At 42.8% G+C, this 25,906-nt stretch overlaps 1 protein-coding gene across 6 annotated transcripts in view; it reads left to right on the top strand.

Moving 5' to 3' along the window:
- Positions 1–25,906, top strand: part of WLS (Wnt ligand secretion mediator) — a 116,788-nt gene that overhangs the window by 79,292 nt on the left and 11,590 nt on the right. For 4 of the 6 annotated variants that reach the window (XM_086394318.1, XM_086394317.1, XM_086394314.1 and 1 more), the window contains 7 exons: positions 53–189; positions 5,636–5,804; positions 7,684–7,781; positions 8,137–8,200; positions 10,485–10,628; positions 18,520–18,603; positions 25,519–25,672. In XM_086394318.1, coding sequence (XP_086250444.1) covers positions 53–189; positions 5,636–5,804; positions 7,684–7,781; positions 8,137–8,200; positions 10,485–10,628; positions 18,520–18,603; positions 25,519–25,672 — 850 coding nt within the window. Of the gene's footprint in view, positions 1–52; positions 190–5,635; positions 5,805–7,683; positions 7,782–8,136; positions 8,201–10,484; positions 10,629–11,293; positions 12,242–18,519; positions 18,604–25,518; positions 25,673–25,906 lie in introns of those variants that run through there. The other 2 variants (XM_086394315.1, XM_086394312.1) reach the window with 1 other exon arrangement.

Here is a 25,906-nt window from a genome sequence, read left to right as displayed (position 1 = left end):
TTGAATTAAAAAAAAAACAATAAAAAAAAAATTATGATTGGTCTCTATCTAGGGAATTCACCAGAATGGAGGCTTCACCAAGGTGTGGTTTGCCATGAAGACCTTCCTTACACCCAGCATCTTCATCATTATGGTGTGGTATTGGAGGAGGATCACCATGATGTCTCGACCCCCAGTCCTCCTAGAAAAGTAAGAGCTGATTTTGCAGCACTCTTAAGAAACACTGGCACAGCCTGCCGTGGACCTGTTGCTGGGAGTCTAGTTCAAGTGGTCAGTGTGTTCTTTGGACTGGAGATTTGACTCCTTTTTCTCCTTCAGCTTTTACATGCAAATGATTGTTAAATCCTAAGGGTTCTACTGCTCTCATATTTCCAGCTCTCTGTTCTATCTTTGCTCTTTCACATTCTGCATCAGATACATTTCTCTGATACAGTGGATGAACTGTATTGTTGCTCACTAATCCCAACCCCTCTCAGCACCTCTCAGCAAGGATGCTTTTCCTGTAGAGATAGCCCCTTTCTCTCCCACAGTATTGACTTTTTGTTTTCTGTTGGATTATTCCCATTAATATACAAATACACTCTTCCATCCCCATTCATAGTTAGAACTCTTTGTACTTTCCCTCAAAGCTACTGCATCATTTTTCAGCTGATCTTTACAACAAAATTCCTCAAAAATCTTGTGTATATGTCTTCCCCTGTTTTTTCTTGAGCCCCTTCTACCCCTTATTAAAATTGTTCTTAATAGGGTCACCAATGACCCCCATCTTCCAAATCCAGTCCTCAGTCCTCACTTTTCTTGACTCGTTGTCAGCATTTAGGTCACATCCACTATATGACCTAAATCAAATCCCTTATGATTGTACAGTGAAAGTGACAAATAGATTTAAGGGAATAGATCTGATAGACAGAGTGCCTGAAGAATTACTGACGGAGGTTCATGACATTGTACAGGAGGCAGGGATCAAGATCATCCCTAAGAAAAAGAAGTGCAAAAAGGCAAAAGGGTTGTCTGAGGAGGCCTTACAAGTAGCTGAGAAAAGAAGAGAAGCGAAAGGCAAAGGAGAAAAGGGAAGATATACCCGTCTGGTTGAAGAGTTCCAGACAATAGGAAGGAGAGATAAGAAAGCCTTCGTCAGTGATCAATGCAAAAAAGTAGAGGAAAACAACAGAATGGGAAAGACTAGACATCTCTTCAAGAAACTTAGAGATATGAAGGGAGCATTTCATGCAAAGATGGGCTCAATAAAGGACAGAAATGGTATGGACTTAACAGAAGCAGAAGATATTAAGAAGAGGTGGCAAGAATACACAGAAGAACTATACAAAAAAGATCTTTATGACCCAGATAACCATGGTGATCACTCACCTACCGCCAGACATCCTGGAATGCAAAGTGAAGTGGGCCTTAGGAAGCATCCCTACGAACAAAGCTAGTGGAGGTGACGGAATTCCAGTTCAGCTATTTCAAATCCTAAAAGATGATGCTGTGAAAGTGCTGCACTCAGTATGCCAGCAAATTTGGAAAACTCAGCAGTGGCCACAGGACTGGAAAAGGTCAGTTTTGATTCCAATCCCAAAGAAAGGCAAAGCCAAAGAATGTTCAAACTACCGCACAATTGCTCATCTCACACGCTAGCAAAGTAATGCTCAAAATTCTCCAAGCCAGGCTTTAACAGTACATGAACCATGAACTTCCAGATGTTCAAGCTGGATTTAGAAAAGGCAGAGGAACCAGAGATCAAATTGCCAACATCCTCTGGATCATGGAAAAAGCAAGAGAATTCCAGAAAAATATCTACTTATGCTTTATTGACTATGCTAAAACCTTTGACTGTGTAGATCACAGCAAACTGTAGAAAATTCTTAAAGAAATAGGAATACCAGACCACCTTACCTGCCTCCTGAGAAATCTGTATGCAGGTGAGGAAGCAACAGCTAGAACTGGACATGGAACAACAGACTGGTTCCAGATAGGAAAAGGAGTACGTCAAGGCTATATACTGTCACCCTGCTTATTTAACTTATATGCAGAGTACATCATGTGAAATGCTGGGCTGGATGAAGCACAAGCTGGAATCAAGATTGCTGGGAGAAATATCAATAACCTCAAATACACAGATGGCAGAAAGCAAAGAAGAACTAAAGAGCCTCTTAATGAAAGTGAAAGAGGAAAGTGAAAAAGTTGGCTTAAAAGTCAACATTCAGAAAACTAAGATCATGGCATCCGATCCCATCACTTCAAAAGTAGATGGGGAAACAATGGAACCAGTGACCAACTTTATTTTTGGGGGCTCCAAAATCACTGCAGATGGTGACTGCAGTCATGAAAGTAAAAGATGCTTACTTCTTGGAAGAAAAGATATGACCAACCTAGACAGCATATTAAAAAGCAGAGACATTACTTTGCCAACAAGTGTCTGTCTAGTCAAGGCTGTGGTTTCTCCAGTTCAGTTCAGTCGCTCAGTCATGTCCAACTCTTTGTGACCCCATGAATTGCAGCATGCCAGGCCCCCCGTCCATCACCAACTCCTGGAGTTCACTCAAACTCACGTCCATTGAGTCAGTGATGCCATCCAGCCATCTCATCCTCTGTCATCCCCTTCTCCTCCTGCCCCCAATCCCTCCCAGCATCAGTCTTTTCCAATGAGTCAACTCTTCACATGAGGTGGCCAAAGTACTGGAGTTTCAGCTTCAGCATCATTCCTTCCAAAGAAATCCCAGGGCTGATCTCCTTTAGAATGGACTGGTTGGATCTCCTTGCAGAATGTGAGAGTAGAATTATAAAGAAAACTGAGCACCAAATAATTGATGCTTTTGAACTGTGGTGTTGGAGAAGACTCTTGAGAGTCCCTTGGACTGCAAGGAGATCCAACCAGTCCATCCTAAAGGAAATCAGTCCTGAATCTTCTTTGGAAGGACTGATGCTGAAGCTCCAGTACTTTGGCCACCTGATGGTAAGAACTGACTCCTTGGAAAAGACCCTGATGCTGGGAAGAATTGAAGGCGAGAGGAGAAGGGGATGACAGAGGATGATATGGTTGTATGGCATCACTGAGTCGATGGACATGAGTTTGAGCAAGCTCCAAGAGTTGGTGATGGACAGGGAGTCCTGGTGTGCTGCAGTCCATGGGGTCACAAAGAGTTGGACAGACTGAGCAACTGAACTGAATTGAAGTGTCAGCATTTGGTGTAGCTGATCAGTCCCTTTTTTTTTTTCATAGAGCCTCTTCCACATTCTCACTGTTATTCTCTCTTTTGCTGACTGTCAGTCATTCTCCATGGCTGTTTCCAGTGATCTTTCCAACCTCTTAAGCTTCGGAGCTGAGGCTCTGTCTTTGTGTTGCAGAAAGGGGGACCCCTTCCAGGGCCCAAAACTGGGCTCTTATCTAGCACTCGGAAATGAATTGTCTGAAGAGACACATCTCTTGCTTTGCCAGCACATGTGTCTCCTCGGATAATTCATTTCCAAGTGTTAGACAAGAGCCCAGTTTCGGGCCCTGGAAGGGGTCCCCTTCCTGCCACATTTGAACTTCTTCTCTTTCCTAGCTACGTTTGTTTCCCCAGTGATCTCATCTAGTCTTGTGGTCTTAAAAACCTTCTGTACTCTGATGCTCTTCGTGTACATGGTCAGCTTCAGCTACTCCCAACTCTGGACCCTAGTATTCCATCCATTAACACCTTCATTTACATAGAAATGTACCACATACAAAGAAAAACACTTGTTTTCCTCCCACTTCAAACTTGCTGCTCTTTGGGGCATCTTCATCTTAGAAAATAGCAACTCTGTCCTTTCAGCTGCTTAGGAGCAGCTGATCAGATATGTAGGAGGCATCCTTTACTCCACTTTTATTCACACCCCTCTTCCAACATGCCAGGAAATTCTCACCATTTCCATATCTACCACCCTGATCTAACCCTGATTTCTTATTTCTCACCTGGATTATTGAAATAGCCTCTTAACTGCACCTCTTATTTCCATCATTTTATTTCCTGCAGTCTATTCACACAGCAGCCAGGCTTTTTCTTTTAAGTAGAAATTAGATCACTTCACTGCTCTGTTCAAAGCTCTCTGTTGGCTTTTCATTTCCTTTACTCTAGCCTATAAACCCTCGGTGATCTGGCTCTTCACCACCTCTAATTTTATCTCCTGTTCTCTTCACCATGGGCCATCCACCTTGATGGTGCTCAGAAATGACCAGCATGCACTCTCTTTAGGGCCTTTGCACTTGCTGTCCTCTTCATCTGAAATGCTTCTTCCCAGATATCTTTGTGGCTCAATGACTCATTTCCTTCAGCCCTAGTATAATTTCTGTCTTATAGGCTTTCCCCCATCTACCTTATTTAAATTGCCTCCCATCACACTCCATTCTCCCACTTGGCTTTTTTTATACTTCTTCATAATACTTATTCTCTATTTATTATCATTCCCTCTCTACCCCTCTGCTCATCCCCTCTGAATACAAGCATCACTAGAGCAGGATCATTGCCTACTTTGTTTACTTCTATGTCCCCAGCATCTAGAATAGTGACTGGCACACAGTAGGAACTCAATAAATATGAATTTGTTGAATGAATGAATGAAATGATGCTGCTCCATTTTTTAACCTTCTTATTGGATCCTCAGTCCTTTCAGGATAAATATCAAATTCTCTAAAAAGGTATGCAAGTTTCTTTACCAGCTCAGCCTTTTTATATATATTTCTCTGGTCTCATGGCCTATCATTTCCTGATATGTTCCATAGTCAGATCCCCAAATGCTTCAGATTCTTCTAGGCTTCATCCAGGCTCTTCCCTCTGTTTGGAATGCCCTTCCACCTCCCTAACCTTGATTTACAACTCGGCTTAATTTCTGTCTCTGTCAAAGTAAGAAGTCCTGGTAGCAATCTGTTGTACTCGTCTATCATATTGCTTATCACACTTTATCTGGTTCAGCTACTGAATATCCATAAAGGAAAGAACTGGTCCTATCCATTTAGGTATCCATGGCCCTAACAAAATGCCTGATACATGATTTGTGTTTAGTAACACATGGGTATGAATGAAAGTATGGATAAATCAGTAACAAAATAAATGAAATTTTGATAGGGAGTGGCAATTAATGGGAGAAAAGCAAAATAAAAATGAAACAAGCAGCTAAAATAATTTGTATTTCATATCATTTGAAGTCACGTGTTATTGAAATTAAAATGCTTGTATAATTCATAGTTGCTGAGAATATCATAATAATGAGTGTTCTTAATGATCAGGTTAATGATACCCTGAATAGGTAAGAGAGGATAATTATTGGTATATTCAATGAGGTCTGTGTAAGAAGGCAAGGGAGGGTGAAAACATTTAGGAAGCACTTGATCTGAGATGGCACCAAGATAAAGTTCAGAGCGTTCAGGTTAGGTTCAATTACTGTGTAGAAGGATTAATGTAACAGTCCTTCATTCTGCAGTCGTGCCAATGAAAGAAGACACTTACTTCTGCATGTAGATACACATTACAATGAGAGCAAAGAAACTGATCACATGGCTTCAGTGCCAATATGGAGCATTTCATTTCCCAAAACTGAGTTTTGATCTTTAAATTAAAAATGTTTTGCCTTCCAGGTAAATAAAACAGTTTTCCTCATGTTTTCTCACCATCAGAGTCATCTTTGCCCTTGGGATTTCCATGACTTTTATCAACATCCCAGTGGAGTGGTTTTCCATTGGGTTTGACTGGACCTGGATGCTCTTGTTTGGTGATATCCGACAGGGCATCTTCTACGCAATGCTTCTCTCCTTCTGGATCATCTTCTGTGGTGAGCACATGATGGTAAGTGCATCACCACTTATAAACTAGCTGCCACGTGACTTAATTGCTCTCAATCTCAGGTTCCTCGTCTATAAAATGGGTTTTAAAGGCTAATATTAGTGTAGGGTTTTTGTGAGGTTTAGATGAGATAATGTGAGTAAATATTTAGCATAAAGTAGATGCGCAAACGTTAATGATTATCAACATTTCTTGCCCTTGGACTCCAGCTCTGCTTGTCCCCAGGACCAAGGTAACCACCAGAGAATGTGGGCCAGGCACTTTCCAGCTGGCAGTGAGTTCAGGTGGCCTAGTAACCCCTGTTACCCAGAAATGCTGACCTCTCTGGTGTCAGTTTGCACAGACACCAAATAGAGGGATTGATGATACCGTGGATAAAAATAAGAATGGTGCAGCCGTCACGCTGTGGCTAGGATGATATGCCAGCTGGAGCCTGGTCCTTGGGTTAGGCACATGAGCCTCGTAGTAGCACGGACTATTTTAAATTCCATTATATGGCTTCTGAAGCCTTGCAGCCCTTCCAGGAGAGCAGTGAGAGGAAAAAGAGGCTTTTCCTTACAGCTGGGTGGCACTGGGGGTCCTCCAGCAGCTGCACTGACCACAAGTTCTCGTCAGCATGCATGGGAATGGAGGGGACTGTCTGTTTTCCTAACTGAAAGAAACCTCTTACACTTGACATATTTTAATGCTTTCGAGTCTTTATTTTGCCTTCTGGGAACTATCCCACCTTAAAAAAGACTGGTGATAAGTCACATCGAAATTTAAATCTGAAAGGGTTCTTTTGTGGATCACAGAACTTCTACTCCCTAAGGTATGTAAGGGAGCGAAATTTGCTACCACAAATCAAAATATCTCTTTGGTGCATGAATTATTTCTAGCTGAAAACAATCAAGGTTCAAAAGACTGGAAAAGGGCTTCCCTGGTGACTCAGTAGTAAAGAATCAGCTTGCCAGTGCAGCAGACATGGGTTCAATTTCTGATGTGGGAAAATCCCACACGCCTTGGAACAACTGAGCCTGTGTGCCACAACTATTGAGCCTGTGCTCTAGAGCCCGGGAGATACAACTACTGAGCCCACATGCCGCAACTACTGAAGCCCTCGTGCCCTAGAGCCCATGCTCCGCCAAAGAGAAGCCGCCGCAGTAAGAAGCCCACACATGACAACTAGAGAGTGGCCTCTGCTTGTCGCAACTGAGCAAAGGCCCAGCAGAAATGAAAACCCAGTAGAGCAAAAAAAAAAAAAAAAAGACAGGAAGAAACTTTGACCTTCCCCTTAACTGCCTAAACGAATTTTGGTAGATGACCTGTTTCCCTGAAAAGAGCTATCACCAGAGGTATCTGCAAAGCATATGGGCTGGGTGGTGGTGGAAAACTCAAGGCAGGGCCTTAAAGATCAGTTTACACCCTGTCTTATTGTCTCAGCATGGCCCAGCAAACATTTGTTTACCAAACGTTTGCTTTTTTATCTCCATGTGAATTGCCTTCATCCCCTTTGAAGTCCCAAACCGCTACTCCCAACATCTTTTGTCCTTAGCTGAAGACCTTATTAAGAGGTGAGGGTCAGTGATCTGGTGGTTAGGTCAAAGTATTTATGAAAGCAAAAGAACAAATGGATCAGTTATTTAGATAATTTCTGGAAGATGTTGAGAAAGAATTGATAAGTCTCTGTGATGTAATTTTTTTAAAAAATCAAAAACTATGTGCAATTGAGAGAAATGTTTTCCATTTGTTAGCACTGTGCTGCTGCTGTTGTTGTTTTCATCTATATCATGATTTGATGCACAGCAGATAGGCAGCAAGGATTGTGGGATGACTGACTCACCTGTAGAACTGCTTTGCTTTCCCCTATCTTTTTCTCATTTCTCAACTTGGTTTTCCTCAGGACCAGCATGAGCGGAATCATATAGCAGGGTATTGGAAGCAAGTCGGACCAATTGCTGTTGGCTCTTTCTGCCTTTTCATATTTGACATGTGTGAGAGGTAAGCAGGGGGCCTGTGGAACTCTGGACGGAAATGCATGTCACCAGGTTCACTCTCAGCTCTTTAGAAAAAGTCTCTGAAAAGGCGGAGGAGGTGATTGGGAGCCTGTAGGATGAAAGCATGGACATGACCACATCCTCAGGTTAGCACTGGGATTAAGAGACAGAGCTCTTTAGAGATACAAAATATTTGAGCTAATCGTATTCTTCAAACTTTCTCTCTACATCCTCTGCGACTTAGTCTGAATACAGACACCACCCCTCTGGCTGAAAAGCTGAGAGTGTATGGAAAGGAAAGCTCCCCTTTGCCTCTGTATTAATTGTGTCTTGCCTTTCCGTCTCATTTCTCTTTGTAGAGGGGTACAACTCACGAATCCCTTCTACAGTATCTGGACTACAGATGTCGGAACAGAACTGGCTGTATCCTTCCTTGATGGGCTCAGGGTTTTATTTCTTCCCGTAGCCGCCTGGTCCCCAAGATCATTTTCTAAGTCTCACTGATGCTCTCCATGTGTACTCAGCCGGGGCTTTGATCTTCAGACCAATGATAACAGCACAATTAAGGCAAATAATGAGGAGAATTAATGCTCGCTTTCAAGCCTGGGTGAGAGCAGGCAAAACAAGGAGGTTGCAGCAAGTCCACACAGCCGAGGGATCGGAGTGGCTAGTCTTGCTGCTGCCTGTCTAAATGCTCTATTATGTACTTGTTTACCACAGACTGAAGCATGACTGGTTTTTCCCTGCAGCCACGGAGGTTCATCTCAGGGCCCCCGTTACTGACGTCGTCTGTGTGCCAGACTTCTTACAGTGACCTTGGTGTGCTGGCATCCCATGCCGCTGCTATTCATTTCCAAGACCAAGTGGAGATAAGGCTAAGGTGATTAGTTCCAGAAGAGTCACCCAGGCTTCTGGTTGGTTGGCATAAACTCTCTGAGTCATCTTCATGAAGCAGAAGCGACAATCTTAGCTTATCCCTTTTAGGATGCTGGATTTAAACATTTTATCTTCCTCTATAATATGTTAAGTGCTTCAGGAAAAAAAGACTGTCCTAGGGAGAGGAGAGAAAGGCTTGAGTTGTATTCTTTCTTGATGGAGAATATCTTGTCATATGCTGATAAATAAGCTTTGTCCGGCCATGGTCTTTACATTGGCTTCTTAGTATCGCAAGAACTTTGTGAGTAAACTAGATCAAAAGTATCATTGCTTTAAAGATGAGAGAATTGAGCTCCCCATTTCTACCATCCCACCACCAAAAAAAGTTAGCTGTACCACCTGAGGACTATTTATGATCCTTAGTCTGCTTCAACCCCTCATTTTTTAGTAATGCTGGAGGTCCAAGGAGGCAAATAATTAGTCAAGTCTTGCAGCAAGTAACTCTTCCCTTCATTTGAAGGCACCATTGATTTTAGAAAGGAGTGCAGTAGTAGTTAATCACTCAATCGTGTCCAACTCTTTGCAACCCCATAGGCTGTAGCCTGCCAGGCTCCTCTGTCCATGGAATTCTCCAGGCAAGAGTACCAGAGTGGGTTGCCATTTCCTTCTCCAAGGAAAGAAAGAGAAACTGCATTAAATATATTATTTAGTGAAATATGGAGCTTCCCTGGTGGCTCAGACAGTAAAGAATCTGCCTACATTGCAGGAGACCCGAATTCCATCCCTGGAGAAGGGAATGGCTACCCACTCCAGTATTCTTGCCAGGAGAATTCCATGGACAGAAAAGCTTGGTGGGCTACAATCCATGAGGTCGCAGAGTTGGACACAACTGAGTGACTAACACTTTCACTTTAGTGAAATATAAATACTGAGTTCATCCTTGTTTAATTTTTTTCTTAAAATATGCTGCTTGGCCTGGAGTCATAGCAGAAAAAAGTTGGAGTCTGGTCATTTGCCTCCCAAGTCAGATCACTCCACCCCAAGCCTTGCTAATAGTCAGATTAAGTTTTGAAGATCAACCTCAGAGTATATTGCCCCCACCCTCAACTCCCACCTTGGCCATATGTCCTTCGCTCCCCATTCCATCTGACAAGATTTTTCTTGTGTTGAGAGAAGATTGCCACAGAACTTCATCTTGAAGGTTTCACTTCAGTACTTTCAGCCTCATGCTCAGCATCCGTTATAGTGTAGTTGCTGCTACTGCATCCAACCCCCACTCCATGCTCTCCAAATTCCAGGGCACCTCAACCTCCTTATAAAAATCTGGATACTAGGCCAATGGTTCACAAACATGATTATACTTGGTTTCCTAGCCCTTGGAAAACCTGATTCTGTAGATGTGCAGTGGGACCTGGGCACCTGTATCTTTACTTTTGTGGTGATTTTAATGCAGCTTTCTTCTTGATCAATATTTTACAACCAATATCCAATACTTTAGTGCTTTTCAAACTTACTGTGCATATGACTCTCCCTAGGACCTTGTTAAAGGCAGATTCTGATTTAGTAGGTCTAGGGTGGACCCTAGAGTCTATATGTCTAAAACAGGGTTCTGTCCCTTGTGTTATCCAGCTTAGAAAACTATTTGGAACATTCTTCACTCATTGGTACTTTTATGTCAAGAAACCTCTCTAATGTTGATATTAGAATGCCAGGTTTTTATATTTTATCCTCCTGAAAATTGCCTACATATTTGGAGCCATGGAGTGTCACTCTTGAGTGAAGTGCTTGAATCCTTGGCAAGCTGACCATTTCCTTGACTGGACACCATCAGATGGCCTTCATCATAGTGGCTGGGATCTGCCTCTGCCTGTACTTCCTGTTTCTGTGCTTCATGGTCTTTCAGGTTTTTCGGAACATCAGCGGGAAGCAATCAAGCCTGCCAGCCATGAGCAAAGTCCGGCGGCTACACTATGAGGTGAGCAGGAAACAGGGAAGAGGGCAGAATGGTCAAAGAATGGTATGGCCATAGGACATGACTAAAACTGTTAGAATCAACTACGTCCAAGATGACAGAAGATTTGTCTTCCAGTAGACCTTGAGCCTCATTATACACTAATTGGGAAAATCCCATGGACAAAAGAGCCTGGTAGGCTGAAGTCCATGGGGTCACTAAGAGTCAGGCACGACTGAGCAACTTCACTTTCACTTTTCACTTTCATGCACTGGGGAAGGAAATGGCAACCCACTCCAGTGTTCTTGCCTGGAGAATCCCAGGAACAGAGGAGCCTAGTGGGCTGCCGTCTATGGGGTCACACAGAATCAGACACAACTGAAGTGACTTAGCAGCAGCAGCAGCAGTATAAGCTAAATGACATACCCACCAGCACCATGACAGTTCTGAGGCTAACCCATAAAATACCAAAAAGTGGGTGGTGGCCCAGTTCCTGGAAATCCTTACCCCTTCCCCCAAATAATTGGAATAATCCTCCCACTCTCTAGCTTATGAATTTACCTAGTCCATAAAAACTAACCACACCATATTTCAGCACCTCTCCCCTTCTGACATGGCCCACACTGTGTCTGTGGAGTGTGTTTTTCTCTAAATAAATCCATTTCTTGTCTATCACTTTGCCTCAAAAGATTTCAGAGACAAAGCAAGAACCTCAAATTCATCAGCAACATATTGGTGAAGCAAGCCAGGAGGATCGGGTAAACCTCAGCCTCTGGCCTCCATGCCACTCAAGAGGCACTACCTTACTTCCTGCCGTTTCTTGCCCACTCTCTCCCTTACTCTCTCTCTTTTGCTTCCTTTCTCTGTCACCTTTTAGACTTAGCCTCTCACCTCCCTTGCACTTGAGAGGTGCTGCCTTACTCTGCTGGAAATGGGGAAAGAGAGATCTGCCAGGCATTTTCAAACCTTGCCACTTGGTCTTCCACTTCTTACTGTTATATATGCACAGGGCACGTCAGGGAAAGTCTCCAGCCATCCTCACAGGATGGCAATCGAGCCATACGATGTTTGCTCTTTGGGTTTACCTTATCCACCATATAAGTAACTGTTAACAAGTGCAGTTGTGTAAAAATATGAAATATAGCCTAAGAGTTTGTACCATAGGCTGCAGTTCCGTTGGGAGCTCCCTCAAATAGTAGGTCATTTGTGCCTTTTACCCCTGGGTGTTGGAAGGGCGGGGGTTGGTCCTGCTCCACTTGGTGATAGCCCTCACCCTCCTGGTGTTGGCCGGCCTCCTCTAGGGTCCACCTGACCCCACCCTGCCCTTGTAGGTCAAGGCAGAGGACTTGAGATTGGTTGTTGCACACATGGTTATGCCTCTGGGGTGGCATGATGCAGCAATGACCTGCATTTGCTGTGCTTGGGTCCTGTGATTGGGAATGTCCTTCCAGTGTCCTGGGGTCCTCTCTCCCCCTACCTACAGTCATGATGTCTCCACCTCTGCTGCCATATCTGTGCCTGCACCCAGCCCACTGTCTGCTGACCAGAGCACGTGTGGGAAGGCCCAGGAGGGGGATGGCACTGAAACCCCAGGGATGCTGGCCTCAAAAAGGAAGGGGAAAGAGGTTTATTTTTTTTCTTTTTCACACACAATCTCCCTTAATGGCCAGCGCCTGTTTTCCAAAACTTAACAACCACCCTTTTAGAGAAAAAGGCTAGGACTTAAATAGATCTTAGAATAATGAAGGGGCTTCCCTGGTGGTGCAGTAGTAAAGAACCTGTCTGCCAATACAGGAGATGCAGGTTTGACCCCTGGGTTGGGAAAATCCCCTGGAGGAGGAAATGGTAACTCACTCCAGTATTCTTGCCTGGGAAATCCCATGGACAGAGGAGCCTGGCGGGCTACAGTCCACGGGGTCACAAAGAGTCAGACACAACTTAGCTACTGAGCTCATAGGCAGAACCATGAGGATATCCTTCCAAAAGCAGCATCACCTGGAACACAGGGATTAATCTATAGAATCTATAGAGAAGCCTTCAGGAAGGTCACTCAAGCTGGGTACCATGGATGTCAGGATAGGACACGGGCCCCACTACTGCCATAGCAGGGAGTAGCTAACTTGTCGTGGATAAAGTGGACAGGATAGGTGGTCAGGAGCACTTGGAACCAGTCCACTCTCAGAGAGCCCTCATGGGATCTTGTAGTGAAAGTGTTCCTCTCTGGTATAGGAGCATTCTCTCCCTGAAGAAATGATGGGGAACACCTCCTCCATTCCCAAGAACTCACCCCTGCAGTGCATTTTGAGTCACTGGGACCTGTTTTCTCTAGATTCTTTTTCTAAGAAGTAATTTTATTTATTTATTTTTGACTGTCCTGGGCCTTTGTTGCCCTGTGGGCTTTTCTCTAGTTGCAGTGAGCAGGAGCTATTCTCTAGTAGTGGTACTAGGGCTTCTCATTGCAGCGGTTTCTCTTGTTGGGACACGGGGCTCTAGGGCATGCAGGCTTCACTGGTTGTGGCATGTGGGCTCAGCAGCTGTGGTTCCTGGACTCTAGAGACAGGCGTTAGTAGTTGTGGTGCTGTGGGATCTTCTCAGACCAGGGATCGAACCTGCATCTCCTGGATTGGCAGGCGGATTCTCTACCACTGAGCCACCAGGGAAGCCCTCTAGATTCTTTAAAACAAAAGAGCTCATTTGTTTTTGTAATGAAGCCTGGCCCCTGAAGTATAAACTTCAGGATGATGAGGCCTGGCCAGAAAATGGGAGCCTTAGTCATAGTACCACCCTACAGTTAGACATCATTTTGCAAAAGTCAGGGAAAATAAATAGAAATTCCTTATACAGGCTTTTATGGCCCTAAGAGAAAACCCAGAGCTATTCAATTTCCATGTTAGGGAACCTTGCCGACTGGGACCCATTCGGACTACACAAAAGCCCTCTCTAGTGGTACCCCTGGTAGAACAGGAGCCCCAGAGAGAAGACCCAAGTCCCAGTACTCTTCCAGCAACTTCAGCCTCTCCCCTGCCTGTTAAGCGTCTTTGCCCTTCCACCACACACAATGCAAAGCGTCTTTGCATTTCCACACACAAATGCAGCCAAAGCCTCCTTGCCCCCTTCAGAAAATAGTAGGTATGCCTCAGGGAATTACCCAGAGTCCACACACCTTATTCCTTGTCTGACCTTAACCAGTGCCTCACCTGCTTAGGCAGACTCTCAGAGGACTCTAGCTGGTTCACTGAAGAATTCCAGGTACTGACTCTTTCCTTTAAATTTTATCCTTTCCCACTACTGCATCAGTGAGGAAAAGGCCCGTATTGGGGCACAGGCTCAAAAATATGCTGATGAATTACACATTGCCCAACCACATCGATACCCTGTTGGCCTGACAGCCGTGCCTCTAATGCATCCCATTTGGGACTATCAGCCAGGCCAGCCTGGTTTTGCTGGTAGGGATCCTTTGCCTCATTAAAGGGATGAAATGATGCATAATTAAACCTGTTAACTATGATAAGGTTAAATAGATCACCCAAGTCAAAGATGAAAATCCAGCCCTATTTCAGACTTGATTATTTGCAACCTACTTCATTAGTCAGTCAGCCCCTGACATCTGTCAGAAGCTTCAGAAACTTAAGGGGCCCCAGACCCCTCTCAGTCTTCTTATAGACCCAGCCTTCAGTGTTTTTAACAATAAGGAGCACGCTGAGGAGGAAAAGAAGAAATGCATGACTTAAGGAAGGACAACAAGCCAGGCTTTTGGCAGCTGTCATGACAAGACCTAACCCACCTCCTGGTTACTCCAGAAGTACTCCCAGAAGACTCCCACCAGGAAAGGGAGCATGTTTTAGCTGTGGGAACCCTAAACACTAGATCAAGGAATGCCGTGGAGACATGTCCCAGCCTCCACCCTAGCTGCCATGCCCAGTTTGTAAGAAGATGGGTCACTGGAGGAGGGGATTGCCCCCAGCTCTGAAGGAAGTGAGGAAGTTCCCCCATGCTAGTCATGGCAGTGGTTGATTGACAGGACCTGGGACCTCCCAAGCGTTTGGAGGAGACAGTCATCATCACGTGGGAGGTACCTCAGGTGACCATTGTAGCAGGTGAGCTTGTCCAATTTCTAGCAGACGTGGGAAACACTAACTCTGTCCAGACTTCTCACACTGGGTCCCCTTCCCCTGAAACCTGCTCTGTTGCAGAAGGAAAGCTAAAACTAAAACATTTTACCACCCTTTTAACTTGCACTTGACTCTTAAAATTTTCCAGTTTCTTGTCATGCCTGAATACCCCTAACCCATTATTGGGAAGTGATTTTCTCTTAGCTTTAGGGGTAACTCTTTCTCTGAAGACCAAAGCGAAGGAGTGTTTTTGACTGGACTGTGTATTATATAAGACATGGATGATCCAATCCAAAATATTCCCTCAGAATCTGATTTCCATAGGAAATCCCAGGGAAGGCAAAATTTGTCACTCCTATAAAACTCACCTCAAAGGAAACTAATCACTTCCCTTCTAGGCACCAGTACCCCATAAAATCAGAGGTTCGATGAGGCCTCCAACCCCTAATCTAAAAATTCATTAAATACAGACTTTTGGTGCCATGCCAATCTCCCTGTAATACGTCAAATCCTACCTGGTGGTCTTTAGGAACCCTTATCTCTGCCATCTTTTTTAAATGCAAATTTTTTAAAAGGGGGTAAGGTAATTTAGAACTGACTAGTCAAGGATAAATGGAAATCCTAAGTATCTTCTCTGTAAACACCAGTAAGAAAGAGTTTAGCTATCTAGATAAGTGACCTTGATTTGTTCCAGCTGCCAGAAGCCAAGTTTGAATCCAACCCCTTGTAACTGATGGATTTTACATTTTTGTAACCGACTCAGGGCTGAAATTTTGAAATGGGAACTATGAGGTCTCTGTGTTTGCATGTTTGTATGTGTCTGTGTTGTAGATGTATGGTATTGCCAAAAGGAAATTAAGTGCTTATAGTAGTACAAACACTCAGAAAACTGGCCAGAACAAAGTTCAGGTTCATGTCATCTGTAAGATTTTCTGTACTACACAGATATCTGGGATTGGAGGTGCCTAAACTTATTGATTTGATTGATATAGACATGTGTTTAGTGTCATCAACATTAAATATAATACCTTTATTGTACCTAGATTTATTAGAGGTCAAAAAAGACCTCATTCTGTCTTTTACAAATTTGTCAACAAGAAAATTAACTCGATGTGAAAAAAAGCTTTTAAGGAAAGTGGGTTGTGTGTTTTCAGTAAAAAAGTTATGAGCAGTGGGATTGCATTTTATTAAGGGAAAATAAAGTAAGTGTGTCTTCCAGTTGTATCTGGATGGAAAAAAATAAAGTGATGGATACAGACAGTGATGGAGGGTTGTGGAAACTGGACCCCGAGAAAAGGGAAATTGCATGGCCAGAATTGACTAAGTTTGGAATACATGTAATTGAGTAAATTAATTTAAAAAGTAAGTTGGTGCAGAACCTGAATTTGGGCTTTCTCTTTGTTAAAAGGACACGTTTTCTTAAAATGTTGAATTGCCTATGGTAACAGATTTAAAATTTCTTTGCCTTTAAAATCTTTTATTGTCATTTTGGTTAAGATACAAATATTGTCACAGTGACTTAGATCTTATTTGATCAAGTGTTTTAAAACTTTTTGACAAGCTTCCAAAATATTGAATTTTAATTAAAGTTCTTTTGATTTCCAGCTAACTTTGGGATACTTTAGTGGGTCCCTGAGGTATCTCAAAGAGAAATATTTGACTAGGATTATTTGATATGTTAATTTAAATGTAATCATTTGTAATTCTGGTTACTATAACCAAGTTTCATTATTGATTAAACTGTAATCAGATGTTTAACCTTGTGGTTTTAAGTCTTTTATCATTTATAGATATTTTTGTACTTTGTTGCTGTTACAAAAAGTGCTTCATCATCAAGGAGATTCATATAAAGTCTATGGAAGCTGTTACAACAGTTCCACATCAAGATGATGGCTACATGAGGATTCCAGCCCATACCAATTTAAAACAAGACTCTCTCCTGCCCCTGCAACCCCTAGATCAGGCGCTCAGAGATTTTTACTCCCTGACAGGCAGGGTCAACACCCCTACTCAGCCTTGAAGCAGTTACAGAAGGCAGTTGCCCCTCTGCTTCCCATAAGAATATGAGTGTAAAACTACTGAGGGGGGAATGAAATGAAAGGGAAAGGGGCAGGGCACAGCCTTTTAAAAGAATGATATGGCCATAGAACATGACAAGAACTTAGAAGTAACAGTGTCCAAGACCGGTATGAGCCTTATTATGTGCTCATTGTAATATGTTAGCACATTAAGTAATACAGCCACTAGAACCAGGACAGTTCTGAGGCTAACCATAAAAGATCAAAAAGTGGGCGGTGGCCCAATTCCTGGAAATCTCCACCCTTTCCCCAAAATAATTGGAATAATCCTCCCACTCATCAGCTTATGAAATTACTCAACTCATAAAAGCTAACCCTGCCCTATTTGGGGACTCTCAAGCCTTATGAAATGGAGCACCCTCTGTGGATTGTGTTTCTCCCAAGTTTTTCTCATTTTCTGAGATAGCCCACACTCGGTCTATAGAGTATTCCTCTCTAACTAAGTTCACTTCTTATCTATCACCTGTCTGAATTCTTTTGCGACGAAGCAAGAACTTCAGATTCACCAGAAACAGCACATCTCTGGACTCATTGAGGAACTGGTGCTCACTGGCCCCTGCTTGATAAGAACACACACACACACCCCCCACTATGCCTGGAGATGTGGGGGATATGGAAGCCTCTATTTCAAATACACAGAGATTCGCATGTGTTATAGGCTGTCTGGGCAAAATAAAAGGCTAAATCCTGCTCTAAGAAGCATCTGGCTTTCTGGCTTATCTAGGTCTTAGAGTTTTCTGTGGTATAAATGTCTTTCTATCCTCAATAAAGAGTAAACTTGTTCAGCAGGTTCTTCAGCTTTGGAATGGAATGTGGGTGCGAACTAGATAGGAGACCTGACTATAGCAGAATTGGGATTTGGCTTGAAGTGAGGCTTTATTTAAAATTCTCCTGCTGAGAATCAGCCTTTAGAGTAGGATTCAGCCCAGGTGATCTGATTTCAGTTAGCCAACTTTTCCCTAAAATATTCAGCAGGTGCTCACATAGAGTTCAGTGGTCTTTGTTTACAGATCATGCCCCTATTCAAGAGACACCCTAGACAGACTGACATCTCTGATGCAGGCAACACATTCTTAATTTTTCAAGGATCCCTTGGGCTCATGCCACTTCCTTGGAGGCATGGGCCTCATTCCTTTGTGAAAAGAGAAACAGAAACTGCAGAGCTACAGGGTTTCCATAGACAGCAGAAATAAGAGCCCCTGAATAAGAGGCCTCTCTCCCAGACACACGGGTTCCCTCAGTACTCCTCTCAGGAAAGCAGGGGTATTTTCAGAAGCTTTGCCCGTGTCTCGAACTGGAATGACACATGAGAAAATGCAACCAAATCCACTTCATGTTGATTAATATGCACATTTCTTTTTGTTCACTGGAGCAGAATTTTATTACAACCGCAGAAAACTTGGATTTGGTAACTTTGAACCCTTGCAGAGAAGCATAACCAGCTTAGCAGGGAAATTAGCAGCCTCATGACGTGCTGTGAATGTAATTTACCAGGCTCTGGTATCACTGTTTCATGAGAGATAAGAAGCTAGGAAATATTTGGCCCAATAAATTTTTCAGCCACATTCACCTCTGCAGGAGAAATGTTACTATGTGAAATTATTTTACTGTCACTCTTAGGGATTGGTTTTACAGATTTCTTTAAAATTAGCTTTTGATAGGTTTATATTTTGAGAAAAGGATTGGTGGTAGAGTGTTAAAACTGCTTTCTTTCTTTCCTAATAGGGGCTAATTTTCAGGTTCAAGTTCCTCATGCTTATCACCTTGGCCTGTGCTGCCATGACTGTCATCTTCTTCATTGTTAGTCAGGTAAGTGGACCCAAAGAGCTCAGGATGACAATGTCCTGAAAAGGTGCCTCTACTTTACAGCAAATTCTGTGGAGCTACTGTGAAAGGAGTGAAGAAGTTGTTATGCTGGGCAGCTCATCAAGCTATTTGTTTTAGGCTGCTCTGATCTGGGACTTGTTATCACTTTTCCAGAGGCAGACTGAATTTTCCTTTCAGTGCAGTCTCATAGGAGGAAAAAGTTAGTAAATAAAAGCCTGCTGCTAGATTGAAGGGCACTTGTTTCATTCACTTAAGAGAATAACTTATCAAGCTCCGTAGCAGAATAACAATGAGCAAGTATTAATTTGATTTGATCCTTATCTAGCATTAACATAGATCCTTTTACAGTCCATCACCATTCTTTATAATAATTATATTGCCGTTTACAACATGAAATATATTTCAAAAGTCCCCTTGATAGAGCTTTATCCTTTTGCTGCTGCCGCTGAGTCGCTTCAGTCGTGTCCGACTCTGTGCAACCCCATAGATGGCAGCCCACCAGGCTCCCCCGTCCCTGGGATTCTCCAGGCAAAAACACTGGAGTGGGTTGCCATTTCCTTCTCCAGTGCATGAAAGTGAAAAGTGAAAGTGAAGTCGCTCAGTCGTGTCCGACTCTTAGCGACCCCATGGACTGTAGCCCACCAGGCTCCTCCGTCCATGGATTTTCCAGGCAAGAGTATTGGAGTGGGGTGCCATTGCCTTCTCCGATCCTTTTGCTAGTTATTTCCAAAACTCAAAATTTTGCTATACTTGAAAATCTCAGTCATGATAATGATTTTTAAATATCAGTAACTTGTTTTGAAAAGTGAAAAGTACTGTTTAAATCATGTACTGTGCTTAGTCGCTCAGTTGGTCTGACTCTTTGCAACCCCATGGACTGTAGCCCACCAGGCTCCTCTGTCCATGGGGATTCTCCAGGCAAGAATATTGGAGTGGATTACCAAGCCCTCTTCCAGGGGATCTTCGCAACCCAGGTATCGAACCCAGGTTTCCCGAATTCAGGCAGATTCTTTACCATCTGAGCCACCAGGGAAGCTTAGGTATCTATCATTCTTTTGAGCTTCACACAAGTCTTTTGGGTAGGTAGGATATCCCAGTTTGCTAGAATATGAAATTTAATGGCCTTAGAGACATTTCCCATTTATGCTGTCTTCCACTGGGTGAGCTGTGAATGGATTACTTAACAATTCCAAGGATTAATTTTCTTATCCATAAAATGGATGTAACAGTACCACCTGAAGTAGGTGGCTGTAGGGATCATATGAAGTAATGCTTATAAAAGGATCTGTGGACTGCCTGGCACACTGTGAGCATGAATAGCTGTCCTCTTATGAATAGCAACAAGGGTGAATGTTGTGTCAAAGGATGTCCAGTAAGTTAGGGACCAGAATCAGATCTTTCTGATTTTCTTTGCCAATTGCTCTGTCATCCCTATATTTGGCTAAAATTAAGAATGTTAGTAGTGCTGGTATAGCCTTACAACAAGACTTGCCCCATTCAGCTAGCAAGCTTCCTTTTAGGAGAGGGGCTCCTAAGCTTTTTGTGTGTTCTGGACCCCTTAGGCAAACTTGGGTGAAGGCCATGGCCTTCCAAACATCCAAAAGCCTCTTCTTTGAGTGTTTTTAAGTAAACAGAATACTTGGATTTAAAAGGGAATCATACAGATAGATGGTATATATTTGCAATTATACTTTTACAGATATTTCAGATCTGTAGTATAATTGATATGAAAATATGATTTCTATTGGAGACAAAGTTGCAGGTGGTGCTAATACTATGGGAATTTATTTTTTACATTCACAATGGAAAGAAATGATAGCCTTTCAGTTAGAGACTGGTGAGAATAAAGATATAATTTTTTCTCACTCTAGTTCATTGACCCCTTGAATTCTATCCAGGGATACTCAAGGGTGCCTCTAACCCCTAGAGCCCTGTTGGCTATGTCTCAGCAGAGCTAGTGCTGCTGCTGAAGGCTGAAGTGAGTAGAAAAAAATAAATACGCATACATATCTTAGGAAGTTCTGTTCACCACCTTTGCTTTGACCTATAACAGTGCTGTGTTTGTATCAGACTGTTTGTTTATAAAACTTTGGAAACTTCACTTTCCACTCCAAATGCAGTAAAAATATTTCAAATTCTGAATAAGCTTTTTATTCAACCAGCTGAGGCTCCAACAAGGGTGTCTGAGGCCAGATTTATCCCTTGGTTGATTCCCTCATGTGACCAAAAAGCTTTCTAGTCCTCCAGTCCCTCAGTAATGCACTGTGACACGTAATACAGCTAGTTCTGCAAGGCTGAGAGAGCAGGACGCACCCTTGGAGAAACAGAACCTTGAGGAAGGTAGCTGAGGATGAAAAGGTATTACCAAGATACGTCCTCAGGGAGACAAAAAGAAAGGGCACTTTTGCTCCCAGCACGTATTTCCACCACTTTAGTTTCTTATTTATTTATTTTTGGCTGTGTTGTGTGGCATGCAGGATCTCAGTTTCCCAGCCAGGGATTGAACCCGTGCTCCCTGTAGTGGAAGCGCAGAGTCTTAACCACTGGACTGCCAGGAAAGCCTCTCTGCAACTTTAGAAAGCTGAAGTCATGCCCCACAGCCCTACCTCACCCCACTTGCTTTCTGCAGAGTCCCTCCCACCTGAAGTCAAGAGGGACTTTGTGCTGGTGTTTAAGGTGGCTATGTGTTGCCCAAATTTATCTTGTACGTATTTAATTAGTGCACCTTTTTGAAGCAAAGGAGGCCAGTCTTCCAAGTTGCAGACTTTGTGGCTTTTAGAAAAAGATTGATATTCTACTGCCCTAGTATTTTCTAGCAGGGCTCCAGCCTGTGGCTGGCTTTTTATATCTGCTGCAACAGTCAACAGTCAGCCTGGAGTGGATTTCAACTCTAAGAGGGTAGCAATGAGGTCTTTTGGATTCCATTAGCTCCTTACAGTCCTCCTGCTGGGGTTTTTTTTTTTTTTTTTTTTTAAGGTTTATTTTTAGATATCTAAGACGTTTTCAGGCATAACTCTCAGTGTCCCAGGTACTGTATTAATACAGTCATCAGAGGATTTATTTTTTAATGTCATTTTGGAATGTCTCAGCAATGAGCTCACCTGAAAGGAAACCTATTGGGTAACTTTTTGAAATAGATCCCAGCCTTAGGTAAAAGGAATGTATTAAAAACTCCCATTATACTCTCAGACTTGCTGGGAGAGCTTGCATTTAAGCCCCATGAAATATAATGCGAGGGGATCTCGCCAGGATATTGAAGCTCTGAGGCCAGGAATGAAAGGCTGATGGAAGCTGTGGAATGCGGTGACCTTGAGGCTTTGTAGCTGGGTACTGAGGTGCAGTCTTTTAATGCCGGCCATTTTAATGGCCTCAGTCATAGCAACCGGGCGATGGCACATCACAGTCTGGTATTTTAGTCCCTTCACTCTGGAAAAGAAAGAGGCGTTCCATTTAGAGGTGGCAGGCAGTAGGGAACAGAAGTGCAATGCAGGAAAGAAGGTCACTGACCTTCATGAAGGGGACTCCAGGTACCTGACATTCAGGTCAAGTCATATGTAGCAAACTCCCAGAGAGCCAGTCTGCAGGTTTGTTTTTTTTTGGGAGGGGAGGGGCAGTTGGACATGCCATCACTTCATTCTGTTACTTATAGAGGAAATGTTTCCAGTAAGAGAGCCTGTGTCTGGGATCTGGAAATCTTGTTGTGAAGTGGAATGCTGGTTGTCAAGACTACTGGGTGTAAAGGGATTTGACCTTCACTTGGCTACAGGGGTATAATTGGGTGGTTTCACACAAAAGTAAATTGTTCAAATGTGAAATCAGGAAAAACGGGGACTTTTAGAAATAAGACTTTAGGTAGAGGGGAGATTATTTTCCTTTTTCTTTTTGTGGTTGGGGCTACCTGATTTTTCTCTCTGAAAGTTTAAAGAGCGTGACTGTCACCTCTTTGCCTTAGCATTCATAAGATTTGGACTCACAAGGCCTGCTCTGTTGAGGCTGCTCGTTGTGGTATGTATTAGTGGGAATGTACTCAGAGCTCAGGATGTCTCAAGCATGAATAATTGAGAGAGGAGAGAGGAAAGCACAATGGGGTCTCCTAACAGTAGAGTGACGTTATGTATACAGTCCAGTTATGCAAATTCAACTCTTTGCCCTCAGCAGGAAATAACGCATTTAGAGATTACAAATTAAAGAGTATGGGTAATTCTGCAACTCCATTCTAAACAAGTGCACGTGTCCTGAAGCAGGCATGGGCAAGGGGCATGAATCTACTGTTTCTTCAGCCAGTCTTGGCTCCAGTGTGTCCCTCATAAGCATTTCATTTCAGTGGTTCTACTGTAAAATTGTATTTTGCATGTATATGCAGTTATATACCAAACATTACTACATCTGAGATATACAGTGCATATATATTTTATATAGATTTAAATATACAAACTATATATATAGTATATATATAATGCACATATACTCTCTCTCTATATATATACTGTATAAATATATGCATAATGCCCAATTAAGTGAATTTCAAAGGAAATTTGACCTGACATAATAGTCAGGTCTCTTAGTCTCTCTAAGTGAGAGACTCATCCTATTTAAGATACTATTCCTGCTCTTGTGTTGTATAGTAGTTAGGAACACCCTCCTTCTTTGGTGGGCCAGAGCCACAACTTTCCAGCTGAATAGTCTCGGGCAAGATACTCTCTGTGTCACAGTTTACCCATGAGTTGAGATGTTACCTACCTACCTCATAGAGCTGTTATTAAGGCTAAATGAGATCTTCCATACACATGGAAGTACTGTACTTAAAAGTAAGAAGAGTGACATTTGGTGATGTTTCTAAGAAGCAGTCCTGAATAGCTTGAATGCTGGTACATTATTCTAAAATCACTGATGAAATCCTTTTTTGCTAACACTTCCCTGAGCATGTCATATAGCGAATTATTTCCCAAAGGAAATAGCTTAGTGATGGTGGTTTGTTTATGAATCACAAAAATGAAAAATTATGTATGACCAAGGTCAAACTAAAAGTAAATAAGTGATAAGTCTATAATTCATTAACCTGGTTAACTGACACTCCAGGTCTTCCAGAAGGAAATACCTGCCCTTATAGCTTTATTCTTCCTGGTGGCCCTGTAAGTCATATGAGTTATACAGACTTTTGGTATATGGGTCTATACCAAATGAATATAGACCCACAGCCTCATAAACAGGAGGTGAAAGCAACCTACTTGCATAAGTCATTAACATTTAGAGATAGCTTGCCATCTTATACTTTAGCTGCTAGAAGGAGGGGCTCCTAGAGATGGATTATGTAATCCAGCCTATTAAGCTATCACAGAAACAGCTGTCTAACACTTTCTTTTATTCCCATTTAAGGTTTCCTGTGGGCTTCCCTTGTGGCTCAGCTGGTAAAGAATCCGCCTGCAATGGGGAAGACCCCAGTTCGATCCCTGGGTTGGGAAGATCCCCTTGAGAAGGGAAAAGCTACCCACTCAAGTATTCTGGCCTGGAGAATTCCATGGACTGTATAGTTCATGGGGTCGCAAAGAGTCAGACACGACTGAGCAACTTTTACTCTCAAGATTTCCTGTAGAAGGCAGTAGTCAAAATCATTTCACTGATCTCAGAACCAGCACAAATTTTTAGTTCCTCTGCTCCACAGTTTTCTTGACAGTTCTTAGTGCAATCCAAATGTCATCAGATAGCTCTTAAAACAATTACCATGTCATCAACATAGACAAAACCAGCCTCAAAACATTCTTGCCAAATTATAAAGCATATGAAAGCTTCATAATTACCTTCGTGAGTGGCTTACATATGTAACATTATAAAATAAGATTTATTGAATGTTTTCTGTAGGCCAGGAAATTCCTAAAAATATTTTTACCTAATTCTTCTTAGTGGTTAACCCTGCAGGTTTTTGTTTTGTACCTAAGAAAACTGAAGTTTAGAGTCTTAATCTTCTCTTACATTAAACAGAAAGGGAGTGGGAGAGCCTGGATTTGAAGCCAGGTTTCTGACTTCGAGCCTGTGTCTTTCTGCTTCTCTACACTGCCCCACCCAGGAAAACTACTCAGTCCAAGGACCATTTGTTTATTTAATGAGTACTGTGGTACATCAGGTCCTGAAGATATGGCAGAAAACAAACCAGAACTGGTCTTGCCTACAAGGTGTTTATATCCACCTTGCAGAAGGTGGAAGGTGGATAGCAGGGGAGGAACTATAACCGTGGAGAAGTGTTAGACGCAAATGCAGGTTCATTAAATTAGGTGTAACGATGTACTACTGTTTTAGGAAGAAGTACTCTCCAGGTGATGCTGATGTGCAGGCAAGATGAGAACCACTGACTTTGTGCCCGACATAGGAAACCCTCAGTTAACCTTAATTCATCCTAGTATGATTCAGATTGAAAAATGGAATCTTGGGGCTTTCTTGGTGGTCCAGTGGTTAAGAATCCACTTTGCAGTGTAAGGGACACCGATTCAGTCCCTGGTCTAGGAAGATTCCACATGCTGCAGAGCAGCTAACCCCGTGCGCCACAACTACTGAGCGGGTGCTCTCGAGTCCGTGCGCCACAACTAATGAGCCCACGTGCTACAACTCTGAAGCCCATGCACCTAGAACCTGTGCTCTGCAACAAGAAGCCGCCACATTGAGAAGCGTGCACACTGCAACAGAGATTAGCCTCCACTCACCGCAACTAGAGAAAGCCCATGTGGAGCAACGAAGACCAACCACAGCCACAATTTTTTAAAAGAAAACCCGTAAAAAAATGAAATCTTACATGGCCCTTCACTTTTCCAAATATGGGAGAGACTTGGTGTTTGTGTTAGGTGATTGTTACATTGGACTTGTTTCCTATTGGTTCCAATTGAATGTCACCCCTTTTTCCCATAGGTGACTGAAGGCCATTGGAAGTGGGGTGGTGTCACAGTCCAAGTGAACAGTGCCTTTTTCACTGGCATCTATGGCATGTGGAACCTGTATGTCTTTGCTTTGATGTTCTTGTACGCGCCATCCCATAAGAACTATGGGGAAGACCAATCCAATGGTGAGTTCTTTGGCATAGCTTTATTCAGGATAAGTAGGCTTCTGACTCTTCAAGACTTAGGCAGCAAAAGCTCCAGGTTCCCTAGTGAAATGTTTTCTCCAAGTGTGAACAAGCACCTCTAGGGACTCTGGGGCCATAAGACAAAAAAGCCAATACAGGACTGATATTTCTATGAATCCTCATTTTTAAAAATATTTAAAACGCATTGGGAATATTACATTCTAGTTTACAGTA

Source organism: Bos grunniens, chromosome 3, assembly GCF_055505025.1.
Source record: "Bos grunniens cultivar Pamir isolate PY7600 chromosome 3, Bosgru_T2T1.0, whole genome shotgun sequence".
Lineage (NCBI taxonomy): Eukaryota > Metazoa > Chordata > Mammalia > Artiodactyla > Bovidae > Bos > Bos grunniens.
The sequence above is the reverse complement of the archived record's forward strand: the minus strand, read 5'-3'. Positions and strand labels throughout refer to the sequence as shown.